Below are 23,134 nucleotides of genomic sequence, written 5' to 3' on the forward strand. Positions count from 1 at the left end.
AATATGACTTGCATATCATAACTACTTGTTTGTAATTGTTTATATACTTCTTCATTTGGAGCACTTGGTTATTTACTGAGGCAGGTGTGGGTAATAAATTGGTGACTTCAGTTTTGAATATTTATGACTTGTTCCATCTATTTACTGTAAATCTTTCCTGAAGGCTTTCTATGATTTTCATCCTGCCAATATTTACAATCCAAGGAAGACTATATTTTTATCTGTGAATAGTTAGCAGTTTCGTTTTGTGATTCAAAACTGGAACTAGACTCACTCTGATCATAGAGCCAACTTATGGTCTAAATTCTAACTCTAGAGCTTTCTACCCATGCCCCTTGAATATGGTTTAAGATATTACTAGCTTTGTGCTAAACGTTTGGTCATGTTAAGTAATTTTTTTGTAATTGTCAAACTCCAACTCAGTCATTGTTTCTGCATACATCTCTGACTGGTTGTAAAGGCTGCTATTCATGCTTTTCCAAAGGGGTTTGCCGTAAATCATGCCCATATGCGCCAACTCAAAAATAAATGAGCTTGGTTCTGAATGAATTGCATCCCACTTACTATGAACTACATATTTCCATAGTCAAACCAGAATTAGCCCTTTGAAGCAATAAAGAGTTCGAGTTTGAGATGCATCATACTTGTATACAGTACTATGTGTCCAGTACGAAAATTATTTAATTACTGGCATTAAAATCTCAAAAATATGATTAATTTGCATCCATTGAAGCTGTTAAAAATAAATGAGGATCTTACACCACTATCCCCCTTCAGATAACCACTGCTTCTATTCTACAAGTATTCTGAGTCCTTTCTTAAAAGCTGTAAACCACATTCTGTAGAATCACTTCGTTTTTGAAGAGCTTGCATCTTACCAGACTCTCAGCTACGGATGCGACCGTGATAAATTCCTTGATCTCTTCATCTGAGCTGAAATAGGCCAATCATTCGATGAATATGGGGCACTTTTTGGGCCCTGATGGCTTGCCTCCAGAGGTAATATTGGTTTTTTATGGAAACTGCTGGGTCCCCCTTATCTACAAATTTTAAATCCTTTATTTTCTCCTCCAGATTGAGCCCTATGTGTAATGTGTCCCTAATTACTCTATTTTTCAATTAGGACAAGGACCCAAAAGAATGTTTCAGCTATTATTCCATCTCATTAAACTATGATGCAATAACTAAACTTCAGGTTAAATAACTGCAACAAGGTAATCCACTGTTTTCAGATCATCTTCATCTTTGTTTCCGTCACTCTGTACAGTGGAACCTCGGTTCACGACCATAATTCGTTCCAAACCTCTGGTCGTAAACTGATTTGGTCGTGAACCGAAGCAATTTCCCCCATAGGATTGTATGTAAATACAATTAATCCGTTCCAGACTGTACGAACTGTATGTAAATATATTTTTTTAAAGATTAAGCACAAATATAGTTAATTACACCATAGAATGCACAGTGTAATAGTAAACTAATGTAAAAACATTGAATAACACTGACACAAACACCCAGGCTCCCTGCTCTCAGCTGCATGCGCGATCTCTCTCTCATCCGCACGCAAGCCTGCTCTCTCTCTTTCTCAGCAGCACGCGAGCCTGCTGTCTCTCTCTGTGACATTACAGGAGTTCACGCTAATAGCATTACCCGATCGCTGTAAACACTCTTTTTAAATGAGTTTTAAGCACAGGGAAAAAAATGAACATTTGAAAAAAGAGAAAAGTAACATTGCAACAATTCACGCTATGAACCGAAAAATGAACATTTGAAAAATCCGTCATACAAAAACTAACCATAAACCACCAAGAAAACTAACCTTGCATGAGTCGAGTTCTGGCATGAATTTTGTGAAATTTTTCACGAATTCTTTCGCAGCTTCAGCGTCTGAACTAGCAGCCTCTCCATGCCTTACCACACTATGAATGCCACTTCTCTTGCAAAACTATTCAAACCATCCTCTACTGGCTTTAAATTCCTCACTTTTGCCACTCATAGAAGGATAGTTTTGCAGCAAATCGCCATGAATCTTCCTGGCTTTTTAATGGGTTTTCCTTACAATGTGGATCTGTAGTCAAATCGACTGGGTCAGTCAGAGAGATATAAATAGTCTTCACATCTAGTCATAAAACTGTTGCTGTAATGAGTTGCATTTTAGCATTGGTTTAACTTACCATTCTTTTCTCTCCTGTCATGTCTTTAAGTTGTCCATAAGCACTGTGACTTTAAAGTCCTTTTTATAATGTCCATTGCTGCTGAAGTGGACTCCTACAGGAACATCTCTCTTACTATGCTTATTGTGCAACCCGTGTAAATGCATTCTTTGGCAGAGTTTTTGTCCAGTTTGTCCCATATAGAGTGCAGTGTTGGAACATTTTGTCAACAGAATTAGGAAGACCACTTTAAGTGATCTGAAGGAAAATGATCCTTTTATGCAATGTTCTTGTCAATGCACTTAGAATGGTGGTGCAGGCTAATAAGAAAACAACGACTGCATGAGCATGGAGCATGGCTGTTAGGTAAATGGCAGCAGCAACACTGGATGACAGTAAAGGACATTGCACCAATCATGGCAGTCTGACCTCTGGATGTTCTCTGTCATAAGAGGCACATGCACCACCTTTCTTTGAAGACAGGAGGTCTGAGTGTTACTAGTAATCATGGAAATTAGTTTATTGCTGTAATCGTGCATGTCTGCAATATTTTTCTCTTAACGTCATATATGTCCTACTATGTATTACTAGAGACACATGCTGTGTGCTTCAAAGCATCAAAATACTAAAATTTATTTTGGTGGTAACAAATGGATCAGCTCATTTCATAGCCAGTGTAGATGGGCTAAATAGCCACTTCCTTTGAAATGTGTCTCAATTTTTAAATGCTACAACTTCTACTATCGCTGTTGCTATACAGATTCCTCCCACAGTCCTATATGCGTAATTCTGGATGTGTACAAAGTTTTTCTTCATTACCCTGACGCTCCACTTAGAAAATTTTTAGCTCAGGTGGATATGTTTAGGTGGACTATTGGAGAATAAATGTAAACCCACTGTTCTGTTATCGGGACAGTTCAAGACATGGCATTAAGCGATTAATATGCTAACCTACCAGTTCAAAAATTATAACTCTCTTATAATTGCAAACATCATTAGCTCTGTAAGCACTCATGACCAAATTCCATATTCATTGGTTATCCCCCTCCCTTTTTTTTTTTTTTTTTTTTTTTTAAATGATGAGCATGATTTTGGCTATTGGCATGCCAGAATTCTCCTAGTTTGAACACAAAGCATTTCCAAACATGACATCTGCTTTTTTCTTTTTGAGATGTGTTAACGTGGTGCTGTAGTACTATGAGCCATCTTCATGTGTAGTTTTTACTCACACTTTCATCACTTAGTATTGTGCCTTCCAAAGTAATATGTCTACATGTAGTCAGTCATCAGCATGGTACAGCCTTTCACACAGTACTGCTGATGCTGTAAAAAAAAAAAAAAAATGACAGTAAAAATTTCTGCATTTTAGTATTGACAGTACTGAAGTATCGGTTCTTGGAACATTCTAATTTTCATTATAGATTTCATACTGTTCATATCAGCTATGATTAGTGTATGATTGCTGATTAAGAAACTTTTTCTTTTAATTCTAAGCATAACTTTTTTGCTAGAGTTATGAAGAACTTTGAAATTACTTCTTTCAAAGACAAAAACAATTGTACATTTGTAGGACCTGAAGCAAACAAAATTGTGTTCTTCCTTTCTTTATAAACTTTTTTTTTTTTGTGTAGCTATATTTTTGTGCTTTTGCCTTTTACCTTTTAGGGATCTGGCAGCACGTAATTGCCTTGTTGGAGAAAACCATGTGGTTAAAGTTGCAGACTTTGGGTTGAGTCGACTTATGACAGGAGATACCTACACTGCCCATGCTGGAGCTAAATTCCCAATAAAATGGACAGCACCAGAGAGCTTGGCATATAACACTTTCTCAATTAAATCTGATGTCTGGGGTAGGTGCTGAGCTTTGGCATGTTGTGATTTTATTGCATATTTATTAAAATTATAACTTATTTTTTTAAAAAAGGTATTTTTATTGTAATTATGAGGAATTTCTGCCTAGGATCAGATTTCCCCATGGGATTAATAAAGTTTATCTAATCTAATTATGTAATGTATCAGATTTTGCACAAGTGGCAGTCATTATGCAGTCTTAGAATTTAATTTTAAAGGCTAATAATTTAAAGCAATACAACAGCAGCTGACCATTTTAATTTTTTGCTATATTTGATGTCATGGAATTTGTAATTTAGATATAATTAATGTAGTTAATTATATTAGAAAAGGAAAATTGTAACATTATTACTTTTTTCCTGCACAAATTTTCAAATGCAGCATTAACAAGTGGATGTCACATTTGCCTTCTTCAGCATTTTGCCTTTTTAAATTACAACAGTCAAAGGCCCGAACATAACTATTTTCATGGTAATAAGAGACCCTTGGGATAGCAATATTAACCTCTGATATTTTCAACAACCACCTCTTTATTAATTACACAGAATGTGAAAAGCAGTGGATGCTAATGTCCCCCAACACCACTGGAATGCACACAAACACACATCTGAATGCAGCCTGTATACTTCTAATTGTCTACCAGAAATTAAAAAAAATGTTTTGGTATTACACTACATATCTTCACTTGACATTCCATAAATAAAAAAATATATTTGAATATATTAGGTTGAAAGTACTGTAGGAAAAACTCAATTGTGAATGTTCATTTTGATCTCTGTATACAGTAGACTCAAAGTGTTCAGACCCCTTCACTTTTTCATTTTGTTATGTTGCAGCCTTATACTAAAATCATTTCAATTAATTTTTCCCACATCAAAGACCACTCAATAGCCCAGAATGACGAAGCAAAAACAACATTTTTCAAATGTTTGCAAATTAAAAATAAAATACTTGAAACATCACATTGACACAAGTATTCAGTCCCTTTACTTAGTTGAAACACCCTTGGCAGCAATCATATCCTGGATTCTTCTTGTATATGACACCACAAGCTGGTGTATTGAGTACAGCTCAATGTAGGGAAAAATGAAATTAAATGTGTTTAGCAAAAGACTGCAACATTGCAAAATGCGGAAAAAGTGAAGTGGTCTGAATACTTTCTGAATCCCTTGTATGTACTACAATGAATTTATGTGGCAAATAGAGGTTCTTATTTCTTTTTTTGCTTTCATGTTCATTTAATTCTTAGGAAGGACTCTTTAACTGATTTTCCCTGTGCACTAAATACTATTACAAATATAACATTCTCCAGCTCTTTTAATCCGGTTTCATGTCACTGATATTGCTTCCTGATCTTGGCAGCACTGGCTGCAAAGCGGTCCTAGACAAGGCCTCAGTCCATTGCGATGCCCACTTATGCACACAGCCAAAATATAATATGCTACAAAGCAAAAAAAAAAAACACATACACACACAGAATTCAGCATGTACTCCCAAACATCTCGTGTTTAAAAATTTCAAAGTTTAGATTCTAGCTGTTCTACTTTATGTAGCCACTCGGTTCCACACAATTCTAGCAGACTATGGCAGTGACACACTCATTTCAGATTTCCACTCCGAGGTCAGGCTTCATAAGAGCAATTGTACAAATTGACGCTGCAGGACCCCTGCAAGAGAGTGGTTTAAACATAGTATCAATCAATTCAGAAACATATTTTTTTAATAAAAACAGCAATGTGATCACCCTTAGTAGTAGCTCTGACATGAGTATGCTGTGCTAAAGTAATATCTCTCAGGTGTATCTTCAGAGCTAAATATATTAGCCAAATGAACCACTTCTCCAAATTAAGTTTCCAGGTGATTCATTGTTACAAATTATAAAAAAAATTGATTTTTTATTGTAATGTAAGGCTGTTCATTTGGTATTTATTTGTAACCATGTGGCTAAAGAGAGATACTATTTCTTAGAAAATGGTCCTTTATTTCTGTGTTTTTCTGTGCATCAACCTTATTCATTTGTAATGAAAAAGACAAGTATTTAATTTTGCACTTAATAATGTTAAACAATTATGGCGTTTATTTGATTTAAAGAATGCTGAAGTGCTTTTAAAACATTATTCTTTAAGGAATTTGAAAGGTGGATTTTGAAGTTAGTTTTCTATTTTTCTAATATTTGTTATCATTTGTTATTTTTCATTTTGTTTTATTTCAGCCTTTGGAGTGCTGTTGTGGGAAATAGCCACATATGGAATGTCTCCTTATCCTGGAATTGATCTCTCCCAGGTTTACGACCTTCTCGAAAAAGGGTATCGTATGGAGCAGCCAGAAGGCTGTCCACCGAAAGTCTATGAGTTAATGAGGGCATGTAAGTACCATTTTTAAAAATTGCTGTAAATAATGGTAGTTATGTTTATTGTGACTTTAATTTTTCAAAAATGATGTCATTTGTAAGCATAACAATGGTTAAATAATTTTTTTAAGTGTTTTTGAGAACTTAGTTATGTGGTCCATAAGTACCTCTGTTTTTTTATACATTTGTTTCATCTTAAAGTTAAACTACCCAGAGTGTTCAGTGCCCCATAGATATGTGTGTCTGCATGCACACTTACAGTATGTCATTTTTTGTGATTTCTTATGTAGGATTATGAATTTAAAAGATGCACGAGTATTCTTGGTTGGCAACAAGCTGCAATATGTGCCAAGGTTAAATCCAACCCCATTTACCGGATTTTATTGTGAATATAAACCAATGGATCAATACACTCTACATGACATCTTTTTTTTTTTTCTTTAACCATCACTACAAGTTCATTGCATTAATATTTACTTAGCCTGCTTAAAAAGCAGACTGCGTGACCATGTAACTTAGATAAAGCTTAATTGCAAAAGCTTACTAATTAGTTTCTTATAATTAAAATAAAAAAAATAAATAGACTGTCAGTCTTTGCTCCAAAATCTAACTTTAACAGCTGAATGTTTGCTATTATTAAATGAGTGTCCCAAAATTGAAGGTGTGATGTGTGTCCTGCTTGTTTGGTAATCAATGAATGTTTTAATGTCTGTATGATAATAGTTATTGTTACAGAATGACTTGATTACTTATTAGTTTACATAATGGTTGTACTGTATATACTGGTATCTGACCCACAGATCCTGAATGCCTTTGCTTCCTAATTTTAATGATTAATACCTATGGGTCCCACAGCAGTATATCAAGAACAGATCCATTTGTTTGGATCTTTCACATTTTTTTTTCAATTTGCAAAACACCACAATATACTAAGGATGCTATCTGGTTATACTTGAGTGATTTTCAAATAGAGGCCCTGATGCTCCATAATTGAAAAATATGGACATATATCTGTATTATTTAGGTACAAAATGGTTATAGGTTTGAACATTTTGACTTGTCTTGGTTCATTTGGCAGTGCCTGCCTGTTTCGAGTTTGCTTTAATGTATATGATATTGTTTAGATTCCATTTTAATGCAGATCTAAATTTTTTTTCTGTACAAGTGGATATTGATTGCTGACACTCAGTGTTCTGGTATTGAGAAACAAAGTGATTTCCTTTGCACTTTTATGTAGCTAAATATTTGAAGATAGTGGTTTTCTCTCTTTTTTTGTTTTGTTATAATTACCACTGCTCATATTCCTGAATGTAATTTAAAATGTAATTAGACTACATAAGTAGTTAACATACAGAAATTAAATTACATAAGTAATTTCTGGCCATAAAATATAATAATCTTTTAAGGAAAGATGACTTGTAATTCTTACACTTATATTTTGAGCGGGTTGGTTTATAGTGTAATCTTTTACAGTGTAGCTAATTCTGAATTTTCAGTAATTGGCAAATGTACATTTCTTTATCAGAAATGAGAGATATAGTTTATAGGAGTGTCTTTGCTCCACTATATGTAGTTTTAAAAATCTGTGTTTGTGCATCTGTAAAAGTGAAAGAATCAAAAATTGATTGTCTTCCATTGGCTATCATTTATTTCCTCTTTTCTCCTTTTTTTTCCTTTTTTAATTATTTCTTACATTTTAGGTTGGCAGTGGAGTTCTCTGGACAGACCATCATTTGCAAAAATACACCAGGCTTTTGAAACAATGTTCCATGATTCCAGCATTTCTGAAGGTAACCAAAGTGCAAATGTTTTGCCTTGTTAACAATAAAGAATAATTCAATAGTGAAAAGGCAATTTATGGTCTGAATTTTACCTTTGATAGTTATGTTGTCTCTCAAAGTAAACAAAATTTCTATCTGCAGTACACTGTAAGACCACAAAAGACAATATACTCATGTATGGTGTCTGTCTTACTTTACAGTTCTAAAAATGTAATTCGTAGGCACATTATGCTACTGTTCTCCATTATTTCCTACACAGTTAGGACTAGAAATTAAAGCTACAAAAATGTGCTGTACTTTAAAAATGCTTGAAAAGTAAGTAGATGAACAGTGGTAAAACTGTATACTAAGTAGCCCATTATACTTTATTTTATAGTCTACACAAATGCAGGGTACCCCGTTTTTCTCCCATTGTACCATGTAATAAAATCACATCTCATATAATGTTCATTCTTGCTTGTATCCAATGTTGATGGGATATGTTACCTTCAAAAAAGCACCCCGTTCCCCAACATAATAAAGATCTTTAATTAGTAGGATCTTCAAATAAGTGAATGTAGTAACCTACTGTCAATAAGACACATATCTGTCCTCTACCTACTGCCTCAGAAAATCAGAATGTTTATACATTAACAGAATCCCTGAAGCTTATGTTTTTTCTCCCCGTTGTCCTTGGCCTTCTTAAACCGTCCTGACATACACCAATAAGCTAATAGCCCGCTTTTGTTTTGCAAATGTGTGGATTAGCAGAACACAGCCTGCTACTGCACTACCCCCACCCCCCATTCAGTAAAATGAAGGCATCGCCCTGCTGGAATCCTCACAGCTGAAGTCTGTGTTGAAGTCTTTTATCTGGCGATGCATTTGTAAGGAATTATATAGGTAATGAAATATCGTGATTTGAAATACATACATTACGTATGTGTTACGTGTGTACAACGATCTGTATAAATATAGAATGCCAGAGGAAATGTTGTGAGGCAAGAAGTGCTGAACACACAGCTAAAACAGAAAATGTTTTCACGTGTTATAGTAATAAAGACAGAACATGTTATAGTAATGACATATGTTGGCGTGAAGTGTAGAACGGGTGATGATTTAAGCTAAAATTTCCAATCGGCACTGTCACAAAAGGTGTAACAAAACAAGTATGCTTTTATTTAAGAATAAAACTGAAGAAAAAGAAATTCTTCAATTGACATGCTGCTGAAGCCCAACCATCAGTCGGTACAAAGTAAAAGACGTTTGCATACGTGTGTGTTTGTGCGTTTCCATTTTCAACCACTTGTCACAGTGGTAACTCTGTTCTGTCTCAGATCAGCGCATTGGATAAGAAACCGCTTAGTACCTTGAGATAATAGGTTCAAATCTTGTGTTGTCTCTGCATTTAATGCTTTGAGTAGTGAGCTGCTGTTATTATTATTTATTATTATTAGGATATAATAAAAACATATTTAATGCAAGTCTGTAACATCCTGTGTAAATTTATACCTACATACATTTATACCTACAGACCAGTCCCTACATGTGAGTGTTCTGTACTTAACAAAATAAAAATTGACAAATAACCTGGTATGTTTCTTAATTATTGTGAGTTTTTACTTTAGAGACTTGTTACAGTATTCTTTTATTTATTTTTATTTAACACAGAGGTTGCTGAGGAGCTTTGTAAAACTTCTTCCATCTCGGTACCCATCACTACACAACTGCCAAGCCTTCCTTCCAAGGCCAAAACACTAAAAAAACATGCAGAAAACAAGGAAAACATTGAAGCAGCTTTGGATACCCGACTTGAACAGCCAGGTCAATGCAATCTCTCAGGTACTAGTCTTCAGTTCTTTGTAATCCTTTGACAGCCTCATCTCCTTTGGATTTCCCTCTATTTTTATAGTTATGCAAGCCTTTACCTCAACAGATGAACACAGTTATGTTATTGTTTATATGTAGACATGTTTTGACAGTACATGAGAGTGTGGACCCAAAAATTTGCAGAATTATTAAAAAAAAAAAAGTAAAAACAAAAAAACTTTATAATAAAACTTACAGTAATTCCATTTTAGTCACTGTCACAATTCACTTGTCCCAGTGCTTCTGCCATTCCTAGAAATACTTCCTTTATTCATCCTTTGTTACCATGTCTAGAGCCTCTTATGTTTCTTCAGGATTTCTAACATCATAGCAAATCTTCTTTCCTTCAGTCTCCTTTTTAATTTTGGATAAAAAGAAATCTCATCGAGTAAGATGTGGAAAAATATGGGGGGGAGGGGGCAAAGCAACAACTGCATTGTTTTTGGTCAAAAACTCTGACTGGCAACGCAGTGTGTGTAAGTGTGCCGTTCTGGTGCAAAATGCAGTTTTGGGTGTACACTTCTCCAGACTTTTTTTTTTTTTCTGATGGTTTCCAGTAGAGTCCATTAGTGAATTGTCAGTATTTAACAGTCTGTGCATAGGGAACAAACTGTTAGAATATGTCCATCAATGTCAAACAGTGTGTCTTGAAAATCTGTCATGATGTCATGGAGAAAAACAAATCACCCAAGTCGTGTGCATAAATATAGAATAAACCCCTGAAATCCAAATTTGATCAACTCAGCACAATGCCACTCGGTAAACTGATTAACCAGACTACAGGCATATAATAACTATCTGAATATCTGATAACTACTATTGACCGATTCCAGGAATTTTTGTGTCCAACTTCTTATGGTTTTCAACTTGATGGCAAGATACAGCAGCTTCAGTGAGCCCACTATGTTTTATCAGTAGATGTTGGCTGTTTATAGTGATTTCCTAGGAATTGCTCTAGCACGTCTTTACCTGCCAATAGGTTTTCCTCTGAAATGGGCCCGTGCCTGGTAAAAAAAAAAAAAAAAGTACAACGGTTAGTATCCAACCAACGTCTTCATTAGCTATGGAAACCAAACCTGTGCTTAAAGGTGATTAAGGTGTCGTTTTTTTCCAGATCCTTCTGAGTGCATTCATTGTTACCCTTGTAACATGCAGTGGCTTGCAAATGTTTGGGCCCCTTTGCTTAAAATATCTGTTACTGTGAATAGTTAAGTGAGTAGAAGATGAACTGATCACCAAAAGGCATAAAGTTAAAGATGACACATTTTTTGTTTTATACAGTTGTAAAGTGAAAAAAGGAAAGGAAAGTTTGGGCACTCCAAGATATTTGAGGTCTCTGATAACTTTTATCAAGATCTTGGACCTTCATTAGCTTGTTAGGGCTATGGTTTATTCACAGTCATCATTAGGAAACCCCAGGCGATGCAAATTGCAAAGCTGTATAAATTCTTGGACTCCTCAATCCTTGTCCCAACAATCAGCAGCCATGGGCACTTCTAAGTAGCTGCCTAGCACTCTGAAAAATAGAATAGTTAATACTCACAAAGCAGGAGAAGGCTGCAAGAAGATAGCAAAGCGTTTTCAGGTAGCTGTTTCCATAGTTCATAATATTATTAAGGAATGGCAGTTAACAGGAACAGTGGAGGTCAAGTTAAGGTCTGGAAGACCAAGAAGACTTTCTGAAAGAACTGCTCTTTGGATTGCAAGAAAGGCAAATGAAAACCCCCATATGACTGCAAAAGACCTTCAGGAAGATTTTGCTGGTTCTGGAGTGGTGATACACTGTCCTGCATCTCAGCCTCAAAATTCAGTGCCTGAAGTTTTCAAATGAACATCTAAACAAGCCTGATGCATTTTGAAAACAAGTCCAATGGACTGATGAAGTCAAAATAGAACTTTTTAGCCACAATATGCAAAGGTATGTTTGAAGAAAAAGGCTGCCGAATTCCAGGAAAAGAATGTCTCCAAGCATTATACATGGGGGTGGATTGAGCAGGCTTTGGGCTTGTGTTGCAGCCAGTGGTACAGGGAACATGTCATTGATAGTGGCAGGAATGGGTTCAAATAAATACCAGCATATTCTGGAAGCAAACATCACACCATCCATAAAAAAGTTGAAATTAAAAAGAGGTTGGGTCCTAAAACAAGATAATGATCTAAAACACACATCAAAGTCTACAACAGAATATCTCAAGAGGTTCAAGCAGATAGAGGTTCATGGCCTTCACAGTTCCCCGACCTTCATCCATCCATCCATTATCCACCGCTTATCTGAAGTTGGGTCGCAGGGGCAGTAGCCTAAGCAGGGAAGCCCAGACCTCCCTCTCCCCAGCCAACTCGTCCAGCTCCTATGGGGAGACCCCAAGGCGTTCACAGGCTAGCTGGGAGATATAATCCCTCCAGCATGTACCTGGGTCTGCCTCGTGGCCTTCTCCCAGTGGGACATGCCCGGAACACCCCCCTAGGGAGGCATCCTGACCACATGCCCGAACCACCTCAACTGACTCCACTCAATGCGGAGGAGCAGCAACTCTACTCCGCGTCTCTCCCGGATAACTGATCTCCTCACCCTATCTCTGCGGAGAAAACTCATTTCGGCCGCTTGTATCAGCTGTCTTGCTCTTTTGCTCACTACCCAAAGCTCGTGGCCATAGTTGAGGGTAGGAACGTAGATCGACTGGCAAATCGACAGCTTTGCCATTTGGTTCAGCTCTCTCTTCACCACCATGTGTCAACCTCCCACTCCATTCTTCCCTCACTCGTGAACAAGACCCCAAGATACTTGAACTCCTCCACTTGAGGCAGTAATGTGTTCCGACCCGGAGAGAACATTCCACCCTTTTCTGGCAGAGAACCATGGCCTCGGATTTACAGGTGCTGACTCTAATCCCCGCCGCTTCACACTCGGCTGCGAACTGCTCCAGTGAGAGCTGGAGGTCACTGTCCGTTGAAGCCAACAGAATCACATCATCCGCAAATAGCAGAGACAAGATTCTGAGGTAACTGAACCAGACCCCCTCCTCTCCTTGGCTACGCCTAGAAATTCTGTTCATAAAACAGAATTTGTAACAAAGGGCAGCCCTGGCAGAGTCCAACCTCAACAGGAAATGAGTTTGACTTATTATCGGCAATGCGGACCAAGCTCCTGCTCCTCCTGTACAGGGACTGAATGGCTCGAATCAATGAGCCTTGTACCCCATACTCTTGGAGCACACCCCACAGGATGCTTCGAGGGACACGGTCGAATGCCTTCTCCAAATCCATAAAACACATGTGGACTGGTTGGGCAAACTCCCATGCCCCCTCCAGGATCCTGCCCAGGGTGTAGAGCTGGTCCAATGTTCCACAGCCGGGACAGAATCCACATTGTTCCTCTTGAACCAGAGATTCGACTATCAACCAAACTCTCTTCTCCAGCACCCCTGCATAGACCTTACCAGGGAGGCTGAGGAGTGTGATCCCCCTATAGTTGGAGCACATCCTCCAGTCACCCATCTTAAAAAGGGGGACCACCACCCCGGTTTGCCAATCCAGAGGCATTGCCCCCGATGTCCTCCTGCAAGAGACGTGTCAACCAGGACAGCCCCACAACATCCAGAGCCTTGAGGAACCCAGGGTGAACCTCGTCCACCCCAGGGGCCCCGCCACCTCGGAGCTTTTTTAACTACCTTGGTGACCTCAGCCCCTGATATGGACAGGAACCCCCCATCCTCGGAGTCCTCCAGTTCTGCTTCCTCTAAGGAAGACATGCTGGTGGGATTGAGAAGATCCTCGAAGTATTCCTTCCACCGGTCAATAACGTCTACAATTGAAGTCAGCAGGGCCCTATCTCTACTGTGCACAGTGTTGGTGGAGCACTGCTTTCCCCTCCTGAGGCTCTTGACGGTTTGCCAGAATCTTCTTGGTGCCGGCCGAAAGTCGTTTTCCATGGCTTCCCCAAACTCCTCCCATGCCCGAGTTTTTGCCTCTGCAACAGCCAATGCCGCCACACGCTTGGCCCGTTGGTACCCCTCAGCTGCCTCTGGAGTCCCACTGGTCATCCAGACCCGATAGGACTCTTTCTTCAACTTGATGGCCTCCACAAGAGGCACCAACAACCTTGCAGCCACAGCTCCGTTCTGCTGCTTCGACAATGGAGCCTCGGAACATGGCCCATTCAGACTCAATGTCCTTCGCCTCCCTCGGAATGAGATTGAAGTTCTGCCGGAGGTGGCAGTTAAAGATCTTTCTGACCGGCTGGGTACTCTGAACTGCCGTTCAGCGCAAAACCGCACACAACAGTCAGAGTCCTTCCCCCAACTCGAAAGCGCAGGGAAGCAACCCTCTCGTCCAACGGGGAGAACACCAATGTGCACTCCTCGAGCCGGGGGGCCAGAAGCAAACCCACTCCTGCCAGACGCCTTTCACCCACAGCAACTCCAGAGTGGAACAAAGTCCAGCCTCTCTCAAGAGGAATGGTTCCAAAGCCCATACCATGCATAGAGGCGAGCCCGACTATATCTAGCCGGTACCTCTCAACCTCTTGCACCAGTTCAGGCTCCTTCCCCACCAGAGAGGTAAAATTTCATGTCCCTAGAGCCAGTTTTGGTAACCGAGGGTCGGAACCACGTTGCTCCTTAGGGCTGAGCCCGGCTGGGCCCTGTGGTCAAAGGTCCCTAGCTCCAGGGTGGGGCCCCAGGTACCTTTTCCCCGTCAAGGGAAACGCCAGTCTTTGATTTGAATCCATGTGGGGTCTCAGGATAGAGTTAGTCTGGATCTTCACCTCAGACCTGTTTGCCTTGGGAAGCCCTACCAGGAGCTTCCGACAACATAGCTCTGAGGATCACTAGACCGCGCAAGCCCTTCTGCCACGGCAAGGCCTCGATCCAAGAAGGGAGTTCCCCGACCTAAACATCATTTAAAATCTGTAGATAGATATCAGAAGAGCAGTGCATGCAGGACAGCCCAATAATCTTGCAGAATTAGAAACCTTTTGCAAGGACAAATGGGTGAAAATACCCCCAGTAATGTCTGAAAGACTCTTAGCTGGCTACAAAAAGCATTTACAAGCTGTGATGCATGCCAAAGGGGGTGTTACTAAGTAATGACTATGTCAGGTGCCCCAGCTTTTGCTCCATGCCCTTTTCATTGTTTTGGCATTTTGTACCTGTGAATGATAAAAACGAAGAAATGTGCCATCTTTTAACTTTACGCCTTTTGGTGATCAGCTCATCTTCTGCTCACTTAACTCTTCGCAGTAACAGACATTTTAAGCAAGGGTGCCCTAACTTGTGCATGCCTCTGTATACTGTATATGATTGGGACGAAGTCATACCAAAAAACTCCTATCTGTTCCACTGTTATTTTAATAAAAAGAGGTAGAACTTTAGCACAGATTATAACCAGAATTTTTATTTCCATTGGAGTTCATCTTTTTTTGTACCTGACTTTGTTGTATGGATAGGAAAAAAATGCAGAAGTGTGGATCAAACATTTTGAAAAGAAAAGAATTCCTTAATTTATAATTAGTCCTATAGTAATAGGGCCTTATTATTTTAAAATATATATGTGTATAATCAAACCCATGTAATATACTTGAAGGTCACAAGGGGCTAGAGTATATCCTGGAAGCATTCAGTGCAGGGCACTGCAGTCCATTATTGAGCCCACACTTTCTCCAGGCTAATTTAGAATCTCCAGTTAATCTAAAATGCACAAGTTGTATCTGAATAGATTTTTGGTTCGATAATCACAGGGCTGTTTTTATTGTAGTGTAAAGTACTTTATTACAAGATTTTGAATATTCAAATATAGACACCACCACAGCATAGAACTTCTGAACCATGCCTGCAGATTTCCCAGACTCAGTGAAGCAGCAGTGCTCTCCATCTCCAGCATGTAAGGTGATATATTAATAGTAGTCTTGGTAGTCTTTTATCTCATCTTTAAGTACTGCTATCATCTTAAGTTGTACTTTGACTTGAGTAAGCTTACATGTTGAAAAAAGTGTGGTAAAACTTGACAGTTTAAGCAGTGATTAATCAAACTTAAGAAGCATTGAGCTTTCTAACAAATTAATTGTAAACAGCATTTTTTTTTTCTTGAGCAGCACAATGGTTAGTATAGTTGCCTCAACTCATGACTGCTTGAACTTTGTATATAGTTTGCACATTTGCCCTTTGTATAATAATCTTGCTGGGACTCATGTTTTACTTCCATCTTCCGTGTTCATTTTAGATTCTAAATAGAACCTTATACTGTATGTGTGAGTTTCTCTTGCTAAGGATTGATGCTGCAAGAATGAGCATTGACCCCGTGACGTAAAACTGTATCAGTCAGATTTTTTTCCCCCCAAACACTATATCTAGTTGCTTTTGACTGCATTGTGACTTTCTTTAATATTCCCTAACTATAACATATTTGCATTAAGTTATATATAGTATTCTCTAAACCGTCCTGTGCATGATAACTGTGTTCCTATTCCTGAATTCATCTCAAGGAAGTGGTGAAAGATTGCTTTTTCTTTATTTGGTGGGTCCTTCAGACTAAAATTTATCATCTCCTTTTGACTTCATTTCTCCTGAAACATAAAGGAATGACCACTGCTATAAGCAAAAGGAAATGAAAATGAAGAAACTGGTTAAATGAACCTTAAGTTTATTAATATTAGTCATTTTCTCCATTTACATTCCCATTTTAGCACACTACAGCAATGCAACAGCACCCAGCAGTTACCTACTTACGTTTGCATTGATAAACAAGTGGTTTCTCCTGGAAAATGTCAGCTGCAGTGTGCTTCATTTATGCTCCTCCATTATCGAAAGAACATGGGTACTCCAAGCAGTCTTGTAGCACTGTCCACTACACTGATATGCTTGTTTTATTTCAAGCTGTCAGTCAGTCTTTGGGAATGGGACTAGCTTGACAATGGGAAATACTAAATAAAGGAAATTTCAATTTCCATCTAAATTTTTTTTTTCATTTCTAGTTATAAACACAAAAGTGTAACTGAAGCAGACATTACATGAAAGTGAGACTTGAAACTCTGAGTAATCAAAACTAAATGATATCTGGTTTTCATAATATTTCTCTTTCTCAAATGTACAAACAGATTCAAAAGGTAGTGCATGAATATGCACATTCTTTATCTCATTAAATCTACAGACAATTAGCCACTTAGATAATTGTGTATAAAATCTTCCAATTTCCTTCATTAATAAACTATTTAAAAGTATTATGCCAATATGCTTCCAATACATTTGAATTAATAGCAAATCATTTCAAGTCTGAAATTGTCATTTAGAATGTTCTGAAAATTATTTGATAGTCCCTTATTTTAAATGATAGTATCGTATGTAAATCCAGAGTGCAGTGTATAAAATGCACATTGTTTTATAGAATATTTCAAGAAAGCTGTTTTTTTTTCTTCATTGTATCTATTTTTTATATGTTGGAAACTACAGGCATATGCACATTAACTGCTCAAGAAATGAACAATGTTGATTTTGATTAACAATGTGTGTGTTGTTCATAAAAAAGTTTTAAATAGATTTTTCTTCTGTTATAAATTACTTTTTTAAATTTTTTTTCAGAGTTTGCTGCTGGTGGTAGCAGTGAAGGCTCTCCATCTGTGCCACGCAAGCAGAGGGATAAATCTCCAAGCAGTACCCTGAAGGAGTCAAAGGAAACCACTTTCACACGTGACCGCAAAGCAGGCTTCTTTAGCTCTTTCATGAAGAAGAAACCACAGCAGCAACAAAGTATTCCTATGCCACCTAAAAGGAGCAGCTCATTCAGAGAAATGGAAAACCAACCACATAAGAAGTATGAACCTACAGCCAATTTCAATACATTCACCACTTCCTCCACTCAAATCGATGGAGTAAACTTTTCTCCTTCCCATGGGGAAAGCAACCATGTTCAACCACGTTGCTGTGGAGCAGCATTTAGCCAGAACTCCTCAACTCATCTTGATACTGCTTCATCTACTGGTGTACCCCTTGGAGGCAGTGGTTGGGCTGGTATTGCTGGCTTCTTTACTCCTCGCCTAATCAAAAAGACCTTGGGGTTGAAACCTGGGAAACCAACAGGAACAGAGGATGAAGTGGAAACCAGCAAATTGAACAAGCCTTTTCCCAGATCCAATTCCACATCCTCAATGTCATCAGGTCTTCCAGATCTAGAAAGGATGGCACTAACCCTCCCCAGAAACTCTCACCGCTCTAAGGTCCACCTTGAAAGAACTTCATCTACTGCCTCTCAACCTGAGGAAGGGTCTGGAAAACTAATAGACGCTACAGTTAAAAGATCAGACGAAGGCACTGCTCAAATAAGAGAGAGACCGAAAGCTAAGATAGTGCCTAGGGTTGTTGGAAACAGCAGTCTCATAAGGCCATCGGATGTAGAAGGAGAATTAGATTGTGATTCTTCAGGTAACACTAAGGTAAAAGAGAACATTAAGGAAGATGATCAGGACAAGCAGTGCTGGTCTTCTCCATCCAAGGTGAGCAGCGTTTTCTCCCCAGTGTCCCATAACCACAAAGTCCCTGTCCTAATTTCTCCCACTATGAAGCATGCTCCAGCCAACGTGCATCTCATTGGTATTGACTCTCAGGGCAATAGGTTTAAGCTCCTTTCAGAACATCAGGGAGACAAGGACAGGCCTAGGCTAGTAAAGCCAAAGTGTGCTCCACCTCCTCCACCAACACTTAGATTATTGCAGCCTCCATTGTCATCATCGTCCTCTTCTAGTGTATGCACTACAGATAGCTCAGAAGATCCACTGGGTATTCGGGAGCTGGAAGTGAATGGTGAAGGAATCAAGAAATCTGGAAAGATAGCAAGTGGGAGACCATCTGTGCCACCACCTCAAGTGCCTCCATCATTATCTTCCTCTGGTCCACCTGTCTGCACCACACCCACTAAAATGGCAAATGGTGCCGCGAAAATTGCTCTAAGAAAAACTCAACAAGTGGAAAAAGTTACAGTGGACAAGATCAGTAAAAAGGCCCTTCTTGAGTGTGCAGAGTCCCTGGCCAGTGTTATCAGTACCAATCCTGAGCCTACTTTTACTAGTCATATATTTGATGCTGGCCATCAGCTCCTTGATTATTGCTCATGCTATGTGGATTGCATTCCACAAACCCGTAACAAATTTGCCTTCCGGGAGGCCGTAGGAAAACTGGAACAGAGTCTTCAAGAGCTGCGGGCTTCCTCAGCTGTTGGCAGCAGTGGTTCTGCTGCTACTCCGACTCTTAATAACTTACTGTCCTGCATTAAGGAGATTAGTGATGTGGTTCAGAGGTAGCCACCTTTTCTTCTCATCTGACTTGAACTGTTAGGAAAAGGAAATTGGGATAAGCGATTTAAATTAGGGCAAGTGTGGAGTAACTTGCTAAGGGTGAATATTTTGAAGTACCTCAGAAATTGCAATTTTATCACATTGTTTACAGCATTGCCTTGTCAGCATTAAGCACTGTTGATAATTAGAGATTTATCCTGAGTCAAACTGGGCATTTTAAGACATGGATCATTTTAACTCGCTCTTCCCTACTTATTCACAATAGTAAAAATAGCAGAAAATGTTTGCTTCACCATATCATAGTTTTAGTGTAGATTAACTCCTTGGTGAGGCTTGGCATTTAAACTGTCAATTTGTATATAGTCAGATGGGCTGTTTTAGGAAAAACATGGGAAAATGTAAACAGTTGTCACGTTTTTCTTCTAACATTCTGGAGGTACAGTTTATTTGAATCAAAAATCTTACCATAGCACATTATTTGAGTTAAATGAGCATTTTTTTTATTTGAAACTGAGACCTTTATCTGTTTAGCCCTAATGCACTTATTTCATGTTGGTGGAACCTTTCTGATTACATATGTACTCCAGGCTTAACAAAAACGGTGTTGACCGTAAACTACAAGTCAAAATAAAAAGTGTACCCATTTAATTGAGTGCAAAAAACAGCTGCAGTTAACAAACAAAACTTTTAATTAAAGAAAATACCATCATAAGTACATGGCACATACTTTTAATTAAAGAAAGCACCTTGTTACAATCTTTTAATTTTTTTCACCCCAACCAGTGATTAACAATTTGTTTTTAACCTGTCCCTCCACTATTTATGCTTGTGAAACATGGCTTTAAGAAGACTTTAAATAGAACATACATCTTTTGCCAAATTTATACATTGGGGTCACATTTGTTATTTGCTACTTCAGTTGACCAGCAGCCATGTTTTACAAAACTTACATTGTTCCATTTATTGAGTCTACGCTTATTTTTTAACCTTTAAACTTCAGTGCCATCTGAGGTTTTAGTTTTCTACGGCTGGGTTCTTGCCCAGTTACTACTACTTTTTGTTCTGCTCAATGTACTGCAAATAAGATTATTGTTCAGCGAATGTTTGACAATGTGAAATAGAGGAATGATTATGCTGATCTGAGCAAAATTTACAGCATAAAAAGTTTTGAATTTCATTTTTCACTACTGATTAAATACTTTAAAGGTTTTGCAGTCTGTTAAGATATATATATATATATATATATATATATATATATATATATATATATATATATATATAAAATATACACATGTACATCATTTATAACCTAATCCATCTCATTTATCTGTTCAGAATGTCTTGATTTAAGAAGAAAAAACACAAATTTCAATTTTAAATATCACATATATTAGGTTCAGCCTTATATATTATTTAGTATTTACCCAGGCATGTCTCACATTCACATAATTCTCATTCTCCAAATTGCAATGTCAACATAGTTTCCTTTTAGAAGGTTTTCCATCCATACATCACTATATGATCACCTTTCAAACATCAGCTATATCTGAATTACCTTATTTATTTATTTGATATTACACAGTGCATGCCAGATAAAGTTGTAACCCTTACATGTAAAAGTATAGTGTCCAATATGGGGAGCATGAAATTAATGCCACTGCAGTGTCCATTTTGAGTTACGTCTTTCACAGGTTAGAAACTTGAGCTTACTGAACACTGAGGTCAGGTTTCAGCCGTTCTCAGGGTTTTTAGTGTTTTATCGCAAGCTATATATTGCAGGCAAATGTTGAAAAGATTAGGCACAGAATCTATAATCGATGTAGTGGTATTTTAAATGTAACCTTGCACTAAAAATAATCTTTAATCACAAATTTTGTGATGTGAATTATTTTCTAATACTGTTCATATTGGTGGTTTAATGTACGTGTAAAGCAAAACAAACAAAAAAAAAATCAAAGTAGCATTAAGCATTTGTTAACTGTCAGAAGATAGCTGTCTAACGCCTGAAGGATAACGGGAGACATTGAGAGATTTCATTTTTAATGCATACATTTCTGAACCCATATTTTACCATTTGGGTTCACAAGTTAAATCTGAACATTTTAATGATATCCTTCTTGTAGTGCTTTAAAGCCACTTATTTATTTAAATCACTTGATGTACCAGATCAACCACTTGAGGCATTCAAAACCTGGTGTGTGTGCGCTGATAGTACTGTTGCACTACTGTGTCCAAAAATATTAGATGGATAAAGTCTTTGTTAAGAGTCCCTACTTAGCTACTTTAAGAAAGATCAATAGAGTAGATAATTAATTATTCAGCCTCACCCTTTTGAGCTCATAATCACTAGTACTACATAATAATTAAGAAATGCACACTTTTGGACACCTTTGCACTAAATATTGACTAAGGAAACCTTACCCCAAGAGAAGAAGAAAATGTGCAATCCAGCTGTGTGATTATTTGAGAAAAAGCAGAAAATGAGTAGATGGTTGCTTGCTGTTTTTTCCTTTTAATTGCCCATCGGTTTTATTAAATCTAATTTAAAAGCTGAGTGTGCCTTTATTTATAATGAACCAAAACTCTGTCCCTTTCATCAAGGCCATATAATATTAAATCTGACTCTTGGGCCCTTTTTAGGACATGTTAAACAGCCATGCAACACTAACACTTCTGTAGCTCTTTGTTGAGCAGGAATAACCCATTGTGTCTGACCATTGTTTTGTTGTACTTTTGCTTACACATTTTGTAACGTAGCTGAAGAAATGGTTAACATTTTTATACCAAAGGCCACTTTTTCTTCAGTTCATCTAGTGCAATGAAAGTAAATACTTAATTGTAAGTATGTGAATTTTAACAGGGATTTCAATGATTGAGAAATGTTAACATATACACTATTATTAACACTAGCAGTATTTTTCCTTTGCTTTTTATTATTGTAAAATATGTTTTTGTGTTTCTAATTTAAATCTCACATTGTATATTGTATTACTGTGAAAAAGTTTCTTTATCAGTGTTAAACTTGATGTAAATAGAATGCAACCAGGGTCCTGTCTGTTACTGGCTACAAGTAACATTTTTAAACTTTTATTTTATTTTGTTTTATGTTTTTTTTTTTTTTAATAAAATGCCATTTTATTTGTTAAACTGCACAAGTTTTGTTTGTCAGAAAAGTTCCAAGTCACAGTTGGTGCGTTTACATGCACTTTATTAACCGGTTATTCACAGAACCCTGTTTTCTAAAATGCCATGTAAATCCATATTCCGGTTAGAGAAGCTGGTTTAACACACACAGATTTCTTCACAAGTAACAAGGTTGCTTGGTCATGTAAACCCTTGACTTAGGATTTTATAGTCTGCGTCTTACGGACTCTGTTCGCCGTCACACGCTTTTAGCAGCCACAAGTAGAAGTGTTTACATGACACCGTAAATATCTTGAAGTAAATGCTTGGAAGATCACATTATTCCTCCCACAGGTTGAAGTAATCTGTCTCAAGATTTTAGGAATTGCTAAATTTGTGTTGATGAGCTGAAGCTCGGCAGCACAATCTCGCATTAAAAGTAACATGTGTTAAGTAATGTTTTTTTTTATGTAACAAGTAATCTAACACCCTTTTTTATTTTACTTATTTTATTGAAGTAAATGTAAAAACTATATTATTACTAACCCAGCAGCACTGGGTGTAAGGCAGAAAGCAAATGTACCAGCATGCTGTTCCTTTTGGAGGGCTTTAATCACACAGCCAAGCAAAAAAAGAGTTTGCTACATGTAATCTGGGAGCACAACATCTTAATAAATTGTCAGTTTAGTTTTTATCCAGCGATTTGCTATTCATATGATGAAACCTTGTGACTGGGTAATGCAGCAGCCAG

At 37.7% G+C, this 23,134-nt stretch overlaps 1 protein-coding gene across 1 annotated transcript in view; it reads left to right on the forward strand.

The window, feature by feature from the left end:
* The window catches only part of abl2 (c-abl oncogene 2, non-receptor tyrosine kinase), a 75,672-nt gene extending 53,297 nt beyond the window's left edge, over positions 1-22,375 (forward strand). The window contains exons 7-11 of the mRNA XM_028812192.2: positions 3,816-4,000; positions 6,214-6,366; positions 8,052-8,141; positions 9,783-9,953; positions 17,552-22,375. Of these exons, the coding sequence (XP_028668025.2) occupies positions 3,816-4,000; positions 6,214-6,366; positions 8,052-8,141; positions 9,783-9,953; positions 17,552-19,266 (2,314 nt within the window). The 3' untranslated portion in view covers positions 19,267-22,375. The remainder of the gene's footprint in view (positions 1-3,815; positions 4,001-6,213; positions 6,367-8,051; positions 8,142-9,782; positions 9,954-17,551) is intronic.
* The last annotated feature ends 759 nt before the right edge of the window (positions 22,376-23,134 follow it).

Source organism: Erpetoichthys calabaricus, chromosome 10 (genome assembly GCF_900747795.2).
Source record: "Erpetoichthys calabaricus chromosome 10, fErpCal1.3, whole genome shotgun sequence".
Taxonomy (NCBI): domain Eukaryota; kingdom Metazoa; phylum Chordata; class Cladistia; order Polypteriformes; family Polypteridae; genus Erpetoichthys; species Erpetoichthys calabaricus.